Here is an 18,570-nt window from a genome sequence, read left to right as displayed (position 1 = left end):
ATTCATCAGACAGTTATTGAGGCAAATATTTTTAAGGTTAAAAATCAGGAGAAACATTTATGATTGTAAAAATCAAAATGATCACAAACACTGTATGTTCAAAACACACAACCTGTTAATTTTAGTTGAACACAACTCATTAAATATTCTAATCACACTATTTCCAGAATTAAATCTTCACTGAAAGGCCTAATTTGGTGCAACACATTGACCAAAATATTTTAATTAAAAATATTCTGAGTTAGTCGCAGGCCTAATTACAGGAATAGAAATAGGGCCTATATTGTCAGGCAGGTCAGCAGAACTCAGTAGTAGGTTTTTCTCAAGTAAATTGACCGATCTAGGAATAATAGCGCAGCTGCTAAACTGCCAGTCTTGACATGTAAATCAATTTAAATGCAACAACTGCAGTAGCTACTTTGATAGTTATTAAATTGATACCTTGGAGATATGCTTAAAAAAATAAAGCAGAGAATTTATTAGAGGCAACTTCTTTTTCAGTGGAAAAATACTGGTTATAAATTCAAAATATATTTTATTAGGACATCTAAAAAACCTGACTTTTAGGATCAACTTAGATTATTAATAATAATGGCAGATCAGAATAACCAATGTTCAAAGCAAAGGACATTAGTGGTACTAAACTCTTAAAGGCAAGCAAATTGTATAGTATACAGGAATCTGCAAATTAAAATACAGATGTGTAGTAGCTGCACCAGACAAGATTTGATGTTAAATATTCTTTTTCAATATTTATATAGCAATTCTTTAAGACTAATATCAGGATATAATAACATGATTCCACCAAAAGCTATCATTCCTGTCCTCAAAAATTTATGTTTAAATCCATCTCTTCAAAAACGGACTCATTTTAAATTAGAAACAGATTGGAAAAAAGGTTTCAAGTGGTATAATACAAAATTACAACATTTGAATGAAGCCCTGAATTTATTCTAAATCTACACTCTACTTCACATGTGTTAAGGGGGAATATAAAAATAATTATTTTCAGCTAATCTCTCCCATGAAATAACTTCAAGTAAAAGTGTGGCTATTAATAAAGAATATTAAAGAAAGTGGCAACAATTCCCTAAGCACATTACTACATATTAATTTTGTTTTAGATCTAAACTGTATTGGAAGAAAAACCAGCCAGACCCATCGCTGTAACTCTCATATCAAATATTTTATCGCTATCATTGCTGAAATGCTATGTATCTGTTAATAGCTACTATTTTCTACCCCACTTATAAACTGTATTTAGTGCACAGCTAAATACAAGATAGCAAAGCCTCATGCACTGAACACATTAAACAAAACTAGATATTTACTAGGCTATGTCTGCCACTCTAAACAGCAGTCTCCAAGGATTAAGCTTGGAATCAATGCTCTATTGATTTTACTATCAATGAACATTATGGCTCACACGACTGGCCATTTTAAGGAAAGATAGCTTCTATTATAGTTCATTTTTTAGAATATATACTGTTAAAAGATAAATCAGGGCTTTCCTGAAACACTGAAAAAATGGGTATCTCTTAAAATACACACATACTATATTCATAATTTATTTAAGAAAAAGTGTGTTGACAAGACATATTATACATTTTCTGTATTTAACATATATCACTGTTAAAATAATTACATGTATACAAACTGCTCTTAACAATTTATTCAAACCAGATTAAGAATGTACACATGTATGAATGTATTGTAAGAAAATACAGAAGTAAATTTCTCTGATGAAAACATCACTATTGTAAAAAATCATATGGAACTATAAAGATATTGTCTTAGAAATTAAAGCATTAATTGATCAATTCTACACATCAAACATATGGGCTAATACACATTTATTTCATTTGATTATATTAAAATGTACATGATGAATATAATAATGGTTACATAATCATTAGTGAGTTCCATTCTATAGCCTGCAATTCATCAAATATAATTAGTCTAATATAAACATTAGAAAGCAAATCTAAAAATGTTTAAATTACCAGAAGAAAAAAATTATGTAAATTAAAAATATGATTAGCATATTATTAGCATGCTTTGAAATATAAAATAGTAACTATAAAATTAAAATAGGAAATATGTATATTTGAAATGAACATTGAAATAATTTAGCATTTGCCTACATTTTGAATCTCCCACTATGAAATGTTTGAATTTTTACCTGAGAGTAAAAATTAATTGTACAAAGATCATAAACAGGGAACAAGTTTAAATCAATTGATCTTATTCTCCTTTATAAAATATATATATATATTTGTCAAGAATTATAAAACACAGCACTTTATATATTGTATATAATAGGTGTCATAATATCTCCTCATTAGGGAAGGTATTAAGATTTCTCATTCTCAGGTTAATGTTTATTTTATTCAAACACACCTGTAATCTAATTTGTAATAAGGAGGTAATGGATTTGTAAAGGTCTAGCAAATTAAAGCTGAGATTAAACTATACTTTTCACTGGATTTATACATAAAACATGACTTTAGTAAATTAAAAAAATACACTCTACTTTTACAAATACAGTACCATAAAATAGATCCCCCCCAAAAAAAAAAATTTAAGTTGCCCAAGCAGCTTAGCAAAAAAATACTGGTTAAAGCTTTATAACAGATTTTTAAACAAAAGTAAATATCCTAATATTACTAAAGTACAATCTAGCATATATAGGCAGTGATTAGTATCCACTCAATACTTTATTCCAGTTAACACTCAAGGCACTTGTATAGAAAATTTATGTTGGAACATAGCTGAGCTGCTATTTCCTAAAATAAGCAAGTTACCTAAGGTGTTTAAAAAAGGCTTCTGTGTTAATCTTCCTTACACTAACCAGGAAAACTTGTTATTTTCATGCTATAGTCTATGCCTTTGAAAGGAAAAAAAGGCTTAAAAGTTTATTCACAGTTGCACTCTCAGGAATTTACCCAAGGGAAATGAAAAACATCTGTTCACACAGAGACTTGTGTGTGAATATTCACACCAGCACTGTTTATCATAGCCCCAAAGTGGACAGGACCTCAAGGTCTACCAGTTGGTGAACAGAGAAACAAAAATGGTGTGTGGAATACTATTCAGCAATAAAAAATAATGACCTACTGGTATAAGCTACAATATGACTATACCTCAAAAACATTATGATAATAGAAAGAAGCCAGATGCAAAAGACTACATATTAGATACTTTCCTTAACATGAATTGTCCAGAAAAGACACAATTATAGATACATAAAGGAGATCAGGGACTGCCTGGGGCTAAAAGCACAGTGAAAAGTGCCTACAAATAGACTTGAGGGCATGTTTGAGGTGACAGAATTGTTCTAAAACTGGACTGTGATGGTTTGCTTAACTCTGAATTTACTAAAAATCATGGAGTTATACATTTAAAATAGGTTAACTTTTATGGTATGCAAATTATACCTAAATAAGGCTGCTTTATAAATAGAATAAAATCTGTCTATTTCTTAAAAAATTAAAAAAGACAAAGGTTACTCAGTTGGTTACTTATTTCACTGCTATTCCCTTTTCTACCCAAAATTTTAAAATGCACCTGATTTCAGTGAAAATACAATTATTTGCCAGGGAAATAAATAAACATTTCTATGACAATTTTCCAAATTGCAAATTCCTGGAAGGTTACACATTTAAAAGCATTTATTTGATGCAAATGTATAATAAATAATTGTGATACAAAAGAGCATGTTTTAATATCGGTATAAAACAATCTTCTTTCAGAAGATAAAACTATGCTTTTATTTTTTTTTCCTAAAGGAATTATAAACATTAGGTAATTGTCTGTAGAGGTGCATTTCTCCTATATGTTTAAATACTCATAGGTCACCTGGCCTCAGGCACAAGCTTTAGAGGAGTGATTCTCAGCTTGATTAGTTAAGACTTTTGCCTCAAGGAAAAGCAGTTACCAAAGAGTTACTTGTGCCTCAAGGGGTATAAATACCACAGCTGTATGTGTTACTGTCAGATCCATTTTTTCCTACTAACATTCTACAATAAATGCAAAAAGAACTAATCCTAAAAAGAAAATGTTAGATGAGTCTATGTTAATGAAGAAACAATTTATACATGAGAAGTGATTTGTTCTGAAAAGATATAAATAATTTCGGTAATTGAAAGAAATTGTTACAAAGTTTACTGACTTTTAAAATATCAACAAACAAAAGGACAAAATCTGATGCCAAAGATGTAGGGACACTAAATAAAGCTATCTCTACAGACACATTCCTGATGTGTGAAACAAAACTAGGGGCTCAGTGAGAGAAACCAACTAGAAAATATGCACAGAATGACCAACACTTCTTTCAACACACTTCTAGGACTCTTTCAACATTATGGATTATCTCAAACAAGAGGAATGTCTGCTATGGTATCTGGACCAATGCCAACCCTTGTTATAAAGCAAAGAACACTTCAAGAGACTATCCTGAGTCCTTGCTTTGCAGTGTGACAAAGTGAGGTATTTAAATTAAAGAGCTAAGATGAGAACCAAGAGTGGTAGCTAACATGTAGGCTGCAGAATAATTCCAGATAATACATTTGAAGAAAGATTCAGAGTGTCATACTGCACAATTTTTGGGGTAGTCTTTAAGATAACTAGCTTCCAAAGAGAGATCCAGATATTTAGGCTGGCTTTAGCCTAAAATCTCAAATACCAGTTTTCTCTTTAAGGTACCCTTTTATTGTAGAGCAATATTTTCAAACGGCAGATTGTAGCTCACTAGGGTCTCATGAAATCCATTTAGTAGACCACAACAAGCATTGTTTTTAAAATGAAAAAAGACTAGTCTAGACTAGCCTAGAATAGAAAATATCTTATTATGTGTGAAACACACACAGTAAGAAGTGTTTTGTGAAGTTTGTTTCAGTTGCGTGTTTTTCTGTGTGTCCTAAGGCCTAATGCAAAATTTCTTATTATGGGTCTAAAAGCTCTAAAACCCGTTGCAATTGTGCCTACATTTCACACATTCTGAAGAGTAGAGGAAAGGGGTCTGTCTGTATTAAGTCACTAGCATACAAACCCCTGAATAAATATATCACCACTCTTCTGAAAGGGCCCCAGAGAAGTCTCGAAGTGAGCAGGCTGCTTCCTCTCTGACATTCAACCCTAAACACAGAATCCCTGGAGCAGAGTAAGGGAACGGATGGAGCAAAAGAAATAGGGGAAAAAAGCAATTATTTTCCTTCTATTCCTATCTTCTACAGACTTATACTAATCTGTTCTCTTACTCACAAATTGGGTTTATTATTTTGAGAGTGAGAAATCACCAAGAAATGGTAATAACTTGAATATCACTAATTGCCTAATTGCAAAACATTCAAGAAATAGAGCAGGGGTGGGGGTGGGGGGAAAGCCCCCCAAGCCCAGATAGGAGCAATTACTGAAATATAAAAAATGAATAGGCATTTGTTTGAAGTCAAGTAGTATTTGAATTTCCCAGGGCATAGGTGCTCATGTTAAAAATCTTATCTAATGAAGCCATGATCCTGAAGTCTTGTAAGTACTGAATCAACCTAGAGAATATTTTCAAAAGAAATTAACTTTGCTCTAAACATATATTTTAAGAACAATGCATTTCTTGAAAAGAATAAAAATATTAACTTATAATAAATAAAATGTTTAGAGAGACAATTCCTTACAAACTAAGACATCAGAGTACAACATCTTAATTCAAAAGCAGATGAACACTCACCTCTGCCTTCGTTCATCATCCTTTAAAACTTCGTAAATGGCCACCAACTAAAAGAGAAGTATTACTTTAACATTAAAAATACTCTCAACTATAAGAAATCACGAAGGAAGATGAACACACTACAATGCACATGCAAAAATCCCAGTTGCTTGTATGTACAATGAATAGATAAAATCTTAGTTATAAGTAATATTTTATGGTTTTGGTAGCACCTTAAGAGTTAAAAAGTGCTTGATACCAAAATAAATCTTTGGGAAAGATAAAGGTAATAATCCTCTTAACATGTACTTTTCAAAAGCATAAATTATAATTTAGACAAGAAAATTATAACAATTATGACCTTTGAAGAATTCTAATATAATTCTAATATAAAAAAATATAAAAGTGTTGGCAAAAACATATTTTGTAAACAACTGATTAAACATATACATTATATTTCTAAACTACAATCTCATTTCAAACAGAAATATTCTACATATAGGTTACTATTTCTACCATCAACATTTATTTATAAATTATCACAAAAGTATACATAATAACAGTATATTTTACTTACTTGTCTAAACTGAGTTTCTGCATTTTCCTCTTTATTCTTGTCTGGATGCAAAGTTAGTGAAAGCTTACGATATGCTTTCCTAATGTCTGCAGAAGAAGCATCCTGGAGGTGGGGGTGGGGAGGGCAAAAACACAAAGCAAACTTTGTCAGAAAAAGAAATTCCCAGAACCTTGTTAAGATCTGAGAAGACAGCCAACCAAGTGCAGGACCCCAGGCAATGTAATTTGAGCAATCAGTCTAACAACCAGGCTATGCAACTAGCCTGACCCACATGACTGAACAATTATTCAATCTAATTTGGCTCTCCTCTTAACTTTTCATTACCATACATTCATTTAAAGAAGACAGTATTTGGCAAAACTTTTCAAACACTTGCCTTCCTAAAATTAACCAATAAATCTTTTTCAGTAATTAAGAGATCAAAAAGAAACAAATTAAAAATTAATACATCCGTGTGCCTTCAAAGAAGGTCTTTATTTATTTGAGAATCTTAAAGCCAATGTCTGAATCCCAGGCTTACCATATGTGGTTCCTTCATTGTTATTTATATTGAATTTACCATGGAGCAACAACCTATGGAATCTTAATTTCACATGTCAAAAAGTATGCCTATTTGAAGGCAGTTAAATTTGCATTTATCCAAAATAATTATAATTAGAAATAGCTATGTATATTGTCCTTAACATTTTTTTTAGTACTTTAAAGGGGCGTATTTTCAGTTATGTCCAGTCCCCACAATCTGGTTTGCAGAAATAAATCTGCCCACTATTTATGTATTACTAACATAGTTTAAGTATATTTCAAAAGATCACGATAGCTGACTAAGAGTATTCCGGATTAAGTGAATGTTAAAATTGCATTTTATGTAATCCTGTGTGTACATGTAAACTTAAAAAAACATCACTTTACATGGCCCATATAAAATACATGATGATAACAAAGAATACACTGTTAAGTTGGGTATAAAACTTGATCTCCACTAAGTTTAAAAGTTATTCCAATAACTAACATATTCATAGTAGTGCACAATGATAATAAAGCTGCTTACTAAATTTTAACTTGTTTTATAGCTAAATATTTGTTCAATTAACTCCTAAAACTGCTTTTTACTAAAAAGTTCAAATGACTGAAAAACCAAAACTTAACTGACGTCTGTGTACCTGGTACTAAATAGCTGTTAAAGAAATAGAATTGGGAGAGAGGCAAAGTGAGACTATAATTAGCCTGTCAAGCTCTCTTTTATAAACCATTACTTTCATTACCAGTTTTCTGGGGCTTACTGCTCCAGGCTATCACTTTACTTTAAAGTTTCAACTTAGGTGTGAATATTTTTCTGACTTGTGGAGGGCTGAGGAGCTATAAAATTAGCAGAGTAAGTTTTGCAGGTAATGTGGTTATAATTTTCATTCTCACTTGCTCAATGGAATTGATGTGTTCCTTATACTTAACCAAAAGGATGGTTACTTATTGAACCTCTATGATGAAAATTATGTTGAGCAAAGAGGTCAAGTGTCAAATGAACACTCATTCTCTAATTGGGACATTAATTTTAGAGTTTATTAAATTGGGACTATATAATACACAAATTTCAAAAGTAAATTTCTTTCTTTTTTCTTTTTTTTTCTTTTTGTCTTTTTGGGGCTGCACCTGTGGCATACAGAGGTTCCGAGGCTAGGGGTCGAATTGGAGCTGTAGCTGCCAGCCTACACCACAGCCACAGCAACCCCAGATCCAAGCCGAGTCTGTGACCTACACCACAGCTCACAGCAATGCCAGATCCTTAACCCTCTGAGTGAGGCCAGGGATCAAACACGAAACCTCATGGTTCCTAGTCGGATTTGTTTCCACTGGGCCATGAAGGGAACTCCTCAAAAGTAAATTTCTTACAAAATAAAGGCTCATGTATTTGCTTATGTTACAAAATTAATACATGCTTATTATGGAACATGTATGACTTATTTACAAATAAAAATGACTAACAGTGACCTGAGACATTTCCCTCCTTCCAGTCTTGCCAAGCTGATCCCAAGCCTCTATTTTTCTACCACAGTATACACCCTAAATGCAAATGTGGCTAGATAGCTCTCCTATTTCAAATCCTTCCTAGTAACTCCCAAGTGTCTTCATCATCTGTCTTTTCCAGTATTTTTAGCTTCACATCCCACCGTCTTGGCCCATACTCCTTGTCCCCCAAATCATCACACAATAGGATGCTAAAACCTCATGTTTTGGGGGTTTTTTTGTACCCAACTGTGGATACAGACAGTTCTCTCCTGACTTAGGAATTGGCCTCTCAGCCACACAGAAATATTGCCTATTTTTCCTCTTGAAAAGTACCCAGTAGGTTTATTTCACCAATAAGCTTCATCCTAAATGGGGATTCAGAGATTTCTCTATCTAAAAGACATGCTCTAGGCAACCTGCACCTCAAGCTAGCTTATGTATGTATTAAATTATAGTTAATTTCTCAATGAATCTTTACTTATTTTATCCTCATGACAAAGCTCTAAATATAGTGGTTAGAAGGCCTATTTTACTGATTAGGTAAGTGAGGCAGAGTTAAGCAATTTGCTCAAGTTCACACTGCTAGTAAACAGAGGAAAAGAGAATTCAAGACCCAGAAAATACTACATCAGAAACATAGCTCTTTATCTTGATTTTTTTCAATTCAGTTAATAGATTTGGGCTGAATCACCACACAGGGGCTACAGCTTTTGGGATGGCGGTGAGAATGACTGTTACAATCTTACTGATCTGATAAACTATATGGAAAACATCCATATAACCACAATGTGAATGCAGTCAACTGCAGTTCTAAAGGTAAAGATTCTGATATATAGGGTTTTTTTTTAATGTTGGCTTTTGTAGAACATTTTACATCATATTTCTGCTCGAGACTTGAATGTAGAACATACTCAGTGAATTAGACCTTTTATCTCTCTGGCTTGCAGAGAAAAATTTTAATAGGACTATGGGTGAACTGTTGATATTAACACTGCTAATATCAGGAGATCTACAGGATTCAATCGCCAGAATTCTTTCTCTTCTAAATTGGTTCTTTGGTAAGGTGAACATGAATTATCTTAACACTTGCATGACCTCTGTAAAGAAGAGATATATAGTCATTCTTAAAAGAAAAAAAGAGAAACTATGAAAGTAATATATGTTTGTCAAAACTGAAACAGTGTGATGAGACATCAATGAAAGTGGCAGAGTAGGGAACTCCAAGGGCCAGACTCTGAAGAGAAACAGCAAATAACCTGGCAAAAATTGTCAGAATCAACCTTATCCAAACTCTGCAAACGGTCAAAGGACTCCAGCAATCAGTCAAGCACTTAGTGAAGAAAAAGGTAGCCAATTCTAGTAGGGTATTGAAGATGCCAATCTGAGTTATTGGGGTGATTCCTAGTGCTACGGTAAGCAAAGTAGCCTTTTGTTCTCAAAGAATTGTGGTTGCTTGTCCTGGCCTGTCTGGGTTTCTGGACAGATCGTGTAAAGGGCTTATCTTTATTTTACCAAACTCATATCTCTCCCACGGTAGAGAGGCAACCGTTTAGGACATTTGTCAAAAAGTATTTAAAGGCAAATTTATTAGCTGGTGCCAAATGAGGCAAGGAATGGCAGTTGGGGTATACAACAGACACATCAAAAACTTGGGAGGATGGAGTTCACGTTATAGTGTAGCAGAAACGAATCCGACTAGGAACCATGAGGTTGCAGGTTCCATTCCTGGCCTCGCTCACTGGGTTATGGATCCGGCGTTGCCATGAGCTGTGGTGTAGGTTGCAGATGCAGCTTGGATCTGGTGTTGCTGTAGCTCTAGCATAGGCTGGCAGCAACAGCTCTGATTAGACCCCTAGCCTGGGAACCTCCATATGCCATAGGTGTGCCTCTAAAAAGACAAAAAAAAAAAAAAAAAAAAACCTTGGGAGGAAAGACTGGGAAGTGAGATGCTTTGGGAAATATGGGATTTGAAAAGCTCCCACATACTCCTTGGAAATCAGAGCACCAACATGGGTATGCTCAGGGTGAAGTACCTGCTCAAAAAGATCTCAGAAGACCCTAAATTCTCACTTCTGGATGAAGTTTAGGATGTAAACAAACAGGAAGTAAAGTCTGAGGAAGAGGTGGAAACTGCCTAGCTGAGTGTTGAAAGCATGTCTCAAAATATACAAAGAATCACTGCCAAAGATTTTTTGACATTTTTTTTTCTTCTGGTTACAAATCTTTAAGAAAATCTGTGCTGGAGTTCCCATCATGATGCAGCAGAAACGAAGCTGACTAGGAACCATGAGGTTACAGATTCAATCCCTGGCCACATTCTGTGGGTTAAGGATCTGGTGCTGCTGTGAGCTGTGGTGTAGGTGGCAGATGTGGCTTGGATACTGTGTTGCTACGGCTGTGGTGTAGGCTGGCAGCTATAGCTCTGACTGGACCCCTATCCTGGGAACCTCCATATGCCATGAGTGTGACCCTAAAAACCAAAAAAAAAAAAAAAAATCTGTGCTGAATTATTAGCTGACCCCTAAGCTAATCAGAGATGTCAGTGGCCACACATGGCAAAGAATGTACACTTTACAAAATTAGTTCAGAAAAAATCACTAGACAAACAGACAACACTGGAGTTCCCATCATGAAGTATTGGGTTCAATCCCTGGCCTCACTCAGTGGGTTAAGGATCTGGCGTTACCATGAGTTGTGGTGTACGTCTCAGATGCAGCTTGGATCTGGCATTGCTGTGGCTCTGGAGTAGGCTGGTGGCTACAGTTCTGATTTGACCCCTAGCATGGGAACCTCCATATGCTGCAGGTGCGGCTCTAAAAAGTAAAAAAAAAAACAAAACAAAAACCAGACAACATCAACCACAAGCATCAAAAAACAAAAAAAATAAACCAAGGTGAGGTGAAAAAAATATATAATTACATTATATATTTGAAATGTCCAGTATTCATCAAAAGTTAGGAAGAATGCAAAGAAACAAGAAAATACAGCCCATACACACAGAACAAAGGAATTAACAGAAATTGTCCCTGAGGAAGACTGGTCATTGAATTACTAGGGAAAGACTTTAGATCAACTTTCATTTATTTGTTTATTGTTTTCTTCCCACTCCTATGGCATATGAAAGTTCTGGGCCAGGAATCAAATCCAAGACACAGCTGCAACTTAATGCCACAGCTGCAGCAATGCTGGATCCTTAACCCACCGTGCCATAGCAGGAACTCCTAGATCAATTATTTAAAATATTCTCAAGAGCACAAAGAATAAGAATGATGTCTTACCAAACTGAGAATAACAACAGAGACAGAAAATTTTAAAAGGAAACAGAGAAATTCTGGACTTGAAAATACAATAACTGAAATAAAAAATTCATAAGAGGGGCTCAAAAACAGCTTTGAGCAGGCAGAAGAAAGAATCCATGAATTTGAAGATAGGTCAATGAGATTACCCAATATGAGAAGCAGAAAGAAGAAAAAATGAGGAAAAATGAATACAACTTAAGAGACCACCACCCAGTGTACCAACATACACATAGTAAGAGTCAAAGAGGGAAAATAGAAGAAAGGGCCAAAAAGACAGGGGGGAGCTGTGAACTTTCAAAATTTGATATTAAAAAAAAGCCCACAAATATATACATCCAAGAACCTTAACAATTCATACGTAGGATAAACACAAAGAAATCCACACTTAGAAACATTATAATCCAAGAGTCCAAAGACAAAGAATCCTGAAAGCAGCAGAAAGAAGTGACCCATTACATACAAGGAATTCTCAATAACATTAACAGCTCATTTCTCATCAGAAACCATGGAGGCCAGAAGTTAATGGAATGACTTATTCAAAGTGCTTAAAAAAAATTTGTCAGCTAAGAATTCTCTATCCAGCAAAGCTACACCTCAAAGATAAAAGAGAAATTAAGACATTCCAATTCAACAATTCATTACTTGTAGAATTGTTCCATTACTTGTAGAATTGTTCCATAAAAAGTACTACAGGAGTTCCTGTTGTGGTGCAGTGGTTAATAAATCTGACTAGGAACCATGAGGTTGTGGGTTTGGTCCCTGCCCTTGCTTAGTGGGTTAAGGATCTGGCATTGCCGTGAGCTGTGGTGTAGGTTGCAGACGCGGCTCAGATCCCACGTTGCTGTGGCTCTGGCATAGGCTGGTGGCTACAGCTCTGATTCAACCCCTAGCCTGGGAGCCTCCATATACTGCCGGGAGGGGCCCAAGAAATGGCAAAAGACAAAAAAAAAAAAAAAAAGTACTACAAAGAGTCATTCAGGCTGAAAGGAAAAAAAACACTAGACAGTAACTCAGATCCATACAGAGAAATAAAGAACAGTGGTAAAGATAACTATACAGATAAATATAAAAGTCAATATTGATATATTTCTGGTTAGTAACTCAATAACTCCAATTTTTATATGATTTAAAAGACAACTACTTGGGAGTTCCCATTGTGGATCAGCAGGTTAAGAACCTGACTAGTAACCATGAGGATGTGGGTTCCATCCCTGGCCTTGATCAGCAGGTTAAAGATCCAGCATTGCCATAAGCTGCACGTGGGTTGCTGATGCAGTTTGGATCTGGCATTGCTGTGGCTGTGGTGCAGGCTGGCAGCTGAAGCTCCAATTTTATCCCTACCCTGAGAACTTCCATATGCCACAGGTATGACCCTTAAAAAGCAACTAAATAAATAAATAAATAAAATTAAAAAGGACAACTACTTAAAGCAATAATTATAAATATGTCAAACAAAACAATAATACAGATCTATGTATATGGGCATATGTGTAATCTGTGACAATAACTAAGGAAGAGGAATAGAGCTATATAGGAGCCAAATTTTTACATGATTGAAGCTAAATTTGGTATTAATTCAAACTAGATTGCTATAAATTAAATGTTAATTGTAATCTCCATGACAAACACAAAGAAAATAAAGATATATAGTAAAAGAAACAAAGAATCAAGTAGTAAAATAATCAGATAGCACACTATGAATACTATGAACAACTGTATGCCAATCAGACAAATTCCTAGAAACATACAGACTCATGAAAAAACAGAAAAAGTGAACAGACATAACAAGTAAGCAGACTGACTGGTTAATAAAAACCAACCCCCCCCAAAACCCCAATGTCTGTGAAAGAAAAGCCCCAAACCTCAAGACTAGATGACTTCACTAGTGAATTCTGTTAAGCATTTGAAGAAATCACCAGTTCTCTTTAAACTCTTTCAAAATACAGAGGAGGAAGCAATGTTAACTCCTTAATGGGGTCCTGATACCAAAACCAGATAAACATCTCAAAAAGAGAAAGCTATAGACTGATACCCCTTATGAATACAGATACAAAGTTCCTCAGCAAACCTCTAGTACACCAAATCCAGCAGCATATAAAAAGGATTACATACCATGACCAAGTGAGATTTATCCCATGAATGCAAAGGTGGACCAGTGTATGAAAATCAATCATAATGCATCCTATTAATAAAATGAAGAACAAAAGCCATATAATTACCTCAACTGATGCAGAAAAAGCATGTCCAACACTGTTTGATAACAAAACACTCAACGAACTAGAAGGAAAGTTTCTCAAGTTGATAAAAGATATCTATGAAAAACCCACAGCTAACTTCATACTTAATGGTCAAAGTCTAAAAGCTTTTCCCCAAGATCAGTAGTAAGAGGGATATATGTTCTAGCCTAAGCAATTATTTAGGAAAAAGAAATAAAAGGCATCCAAATTGGAATGGAAGAATTAATACTATCTCTATTCACAAATGACATGATCGTATACATGGAAAATCCTAAAGCAACACTGAACAAGTGTTAAAGGCTAATAAATGAATGCAATAAGTTGTAGGATATGACATCAAAATATAAAGATCAGCTGTATTGCTACATACAAGCAATTAAAAATCCAAAAATGAAATTAAGAAAACAATTCCTTGATAATAGCATCAAAATGCATAAAATGCTTTGGAATAAGTTTAACAAAATAAGTGTAACATTTATACACTGTGAACTATAAAACATTGCTGAAAGAAATGAAAGAAGGTCTTAATAAATGGAGAGGCATCCATGGTCATGCATTAGAGAAACTGACATTGTTAAGATGGCAATAATTCCCAAGTTGATCTACAGATTCAATGCAATTTCTATCAAAATCTTACCAGCATTTTGGGATAATTTACATGCTTATTCTAAAATTCACAAGGAAATTCCAGGGACCCAGAATAGCTAAGCTACCTGGAAAATAATAAAAGTTGGAGGATTCACATACCCTGATTTCAAAACTTACTACAAAGGCATGGTCATCAAGACAGTGTGGTCACAGTGCAAGGATAGACATATAGCTCAATAGAAGAATTCAGAGTCCAGAAATAAACCTATTCATCTATGGTCAATTGATTTTTTTCTTTTTTTAAAATTTTTTTTGTCTTTTTGCTATTTCTTTGGGCCGCTCCCACGGCATATGGATGTTCCCAGGCTAGGGGTCTAATCGGAGCTGTAGCCACCGGCCTACGCCAGAGCCATAGCAGCACGGGATCTGAGCCACGTCTGCAACCTACACCACAGCTCACAGCAATGCCAGATCCTTAACCCACTGAGCAAGGCCAGGGATGGAACCCGAAACCTCATGGTTCCTAGTCGGATTCGTTAACCACTGCGCCACAACGGAAACTCTCCAATGGTCAATTGATTTTCAACAAGCATGCCAAGATCATTCTACAGAGAAAGAAGAGTCTTCAACAAATGATGTTGAGATAACTAGGTATCTACATGCTAGTAATAAACAGATTTAGACCCTTACCTCACACTGTATGAAAAAAATAACTTGAGTCAAAGTCCCAAATATAAGAAATAAAACTTTAAGACTCTTAGAAGAAAACGTAGAGGTAAATCTATATGACCTTTGATTTTACAATGGATGAATCAAGAGGACAGGCAACAAAAGAAAAAATAGACAAATTGTACCTAATCAAAATTTAAAACTTCGCAGGAGTTCCCCTCGTGGCGCAGTGGTTAATGAATCTGACGAGAAACCATGAGGTTGCGGGTTCGATCCCTGGCCTTGCTCAGTAGGTTAAGGATCCAGTGTCGCCGTGAGCTGTAGTGTAGGTTGCAGACGCAGCTCAGATCCCGTGTTGCTGTGTCTCTGGCCTAGGCCAGCAGCTACAGCTCTGATTAGACCCCTAGCCTGGGAATCTCCATATGCCGCAGAAGCAGCCCTAGAAAAGGCAAAAAGACAAAAGAAATAAAATAAAATAAAATAAAACTTTGCAGCCACCCTGCAAGTTTGGTGGTTCCTTAAAAAACAAATAAACAAACATAGAATTACCATACAACCTAGTAATTATACTCCTAGGTATTTACTGAAAAGAATGAAAACTGGTGTTCAAACAAAAGCTTGTATACAAATGTTCATAATGGTATTATTCACAACAGCCAAAAAGTAGAAACAATCCAATGTTCACTGACTGATGAATGGATAAGCAGAACATAGTATAGGTATATCAAGATGGTGAATATTACTCAAAACATAAAAGGAATGAAGTACTGAAATTCTATGACATGAATGAATCTTGAAAATATTATGCTAAATGAAAAAGCTAAACACAAAAAACCATGTGTTGTATAATTCCATTTTATTTTATTTTATTTTATTTATTTTTTTAAATTATTTATTATTATTTTTTTCCCACTGTACAGCAAGGGGGTCAGGTTATCCTTACATGTATACTGATTCCATTTTAACTGACTATTTGCCCTTTATGGAAAAAAATCTATTAATACAGAAAACAAATCAGTAGTTCCCAGGGGCTGAGGGGAGAAGGGAGTGGGAGAGACAGCTTAATACATATGGAGTTTCTTTTGGGGTGATGAAAATGTTCTGGAATTAGATGGCAGCTGCAGAACATTGTAAATATACTGCAAATCACTGAATTAGACACTTTAAAATGGTTAAAATAGCAAATTTTGTGTTTCATGAATTATACCTCAGTTTTTAAAAACTGAAAAATATTGAATTATCTTTATCGCATGCTATGTGCTAGGCACTGTTCTAGCCACTACATATGTTAATTTCTTTGATTTTTTACAATCCTTGGAGATAAGTATGTTATTATCTCTATTTTAATGAGGAAACTGGGGTGCAAACTGAGGCTAAGTAATCTGCCAAAATGCTACACAGGTACTAGGTGACAGAAAATTCCTGCCAGTAATTTAGTTTCACTTCCCTTACTACCTCTTCTAGAATTAAAGACTAATTTACTATTTTCTGCATATCCTATGGCCACTCCTTGATTACCTTCTAATGTAAGTTCAAGTTATATACATCCAAATGGAGCCAGTTATGTGGAAATCTAAAAAATAGGATTAGTAAAGATCTGATGTAGTTCAAACCAGAGATATTTGAAATGTATGGATTGCTCTCTGTGAAACATTGTTCTAAAGAGAAATACTTTAACGTAAATGAAAATTTTCTTATCTAATTTACTTATGAACAGATCTAGTAAGGCTGTTAGATGTGGGACAAATCTCACAGAAATTTACTCCTATCCTAGACATTAGAGTTAGTTCCTTTCCACCTACTACAATGCTTAGGATGAAGATGGATGTGAATACAACTAAGTCACTTACTAGCTATGTGATTTTGGACAAATTACCTACTCTAAGTCTCAAGTTCTCACCTATAAAATGAAGATGATAATGTTACAACACCTAAAAGATTGCTGTGATCTATATGAATATATGTATGTATGTGCACATATATATATGTGCTTACTGCAATAGTGCTGAGTAAATGAAAATTGTTATCATGTGTAGAGTAGAAAGTCCCCATTTTTCCTTTATTTAACACTTGGTGAATCTGACTTGTGGTTTATGTGGATTCATGCTTTAGACCATAAGTATTAGGGGACTGAGATGAATAAAATGGATTTGGATGGTTTTTATTTATTGATTTGACAATATTTATTGAGTACCTACTAAGTGCAAACATTGAGGACATAGTAGTGAACACAATAAACCCAATCTCTATCCTCATAAAAGCTTCACAAAGTGAAAGCATGAAAATTCTTAGATGACTCAAGAGGGGTTTCTTATTTTATTTTACATCAGGGATTGGCAAACCTTCTGTAAAGGACCAGATAGTAAATATTTGAGGCTTTGCAGGCCAGAGTCTGTTACAATTATTCAACTCTGCCACAGAAGTGATAAAGCAGCCATAGATGACACAAATACAAATGAGTTGTGGTGGTATCCCACTGAAATTTTATTTTCAAAAGCACTTAAGTGTATGGTTTTGGCCCATAGAGTATAGATGATGGCTTTAATTGACTTAGCCTTAAACTATACATAGGAACCAATAAAAGGTTAGTCTATATCAAAATCCTGGTTATTGATGCCTATATAGAACATATATCTTATTATTTTTTGTCAAGGTAAGTAAGAATAATTTATTGACAAATTAGATAATTTCCCGTAGAGTAAGAGGAATGCATTTTGTCATTTATTTTTAACTTGCAATGAAATAAACATGGATTAACAACATGCTTATTTAAATTGAGCACACCTCTGCCTTCTCCATAAGATTAAAAATACAAGTATTTTCCAAAATGTAGATAAACAAAATACTGCAGCCTTAAGAGACAGCTGCTTCTGATATCTAATTACTGGGGGACTGAGATAGCAGGAACATCAGATCAACTATTCACAAAACAAAATCATCATTTCTAGTAACCAGATTAGATATCCTAGACTATATTTTGCAACTAATTTATCTTGAAAAGGCAGTCTCTTTAACAAGTGAATGGCAGGGGCAAAAAACAGGAGGGACTGTTCTATATTAAAGAGGTTTGAGAGACAGAACAACCAAATGTAAGTTTTTAAAAAACATTTAGCAAAGCAGAGGTAAAAGCCAAAGTTACATGTCGCCTAGAAATTAATGAAAAATGAAATATTTGATATCAAAAGCTATGAGAGCTAAAGCTCTTGGAGGGTATACTTGTAGCTTTAAATGCTCTTTTAACAAGGCAATCCAAAAATGACTGACTAGGTATTCCGCCTAAGAAAACAGAAAAAGAACAACCAAATACACACACAAAAATAAGAACAAGTAAAACATAAAAGCTGAAAGTAATGGAACTAAAAAGAAAAAAAAAACTGATTCTTCACAATGATGAACAAAACATGCGAGACAGACTGCCTTCTCAGTCATTTAAAAATCTGTTTCTGTATCTTAAAAATGGTCACTTATCAACTTTACTTTCCTCTCCACTACCTC

General features: G+C 34.5%; 1 protein-coding gene across 1 annotated transcript in view; it reads right to left on the bottom strand.

Moving 5' to 3' along the window:
• The window catches only part of DNAJC1 (DnaJ heat shock protein family (Hsp40) member C1), a 198,800-nt gene that overhangs the window by 124,817 nt on the left and 55,413 nt on the right, over positions 1–18,570 (bottom strand). The window contains exons 3-4 of the mRNA XM_047755503.1: positions 6,279–6,380; positions 5,723–5,769 (exon numbers count right to left, since the gene is read on the bottom strand). Of these exons, the coding sequence (XP_047611459.1) occupies positions 5,723–5,769; positions 6,279–6,380 (149 nt within the window). The remainder of the gene's footprint in view (positions 1–5,722; positions 5,770–6,278; positions 6,381–18,570) is intronic.

This window comes from Phacochoerus africanus, chromosome 12 (assembly GCF_016906955.1).
Source record: "Phacochoerus africanus isolate WHEZ1 chromosome 12, ROS_Pafr_v1, whole genome shotgun sequence".
NCBI classification, from domain to species: domain Eukaryota; kingdom Metazoa; phylum Chordata; class Mammalia; order Artiodactyla; family Suidae; genus Phacochoerus; species Phacochoerus africanus.
Note: the sequence above shows the minus strand (reverse complement) of the source record. Positions and strands in the feature narration are given on the sequence as shown.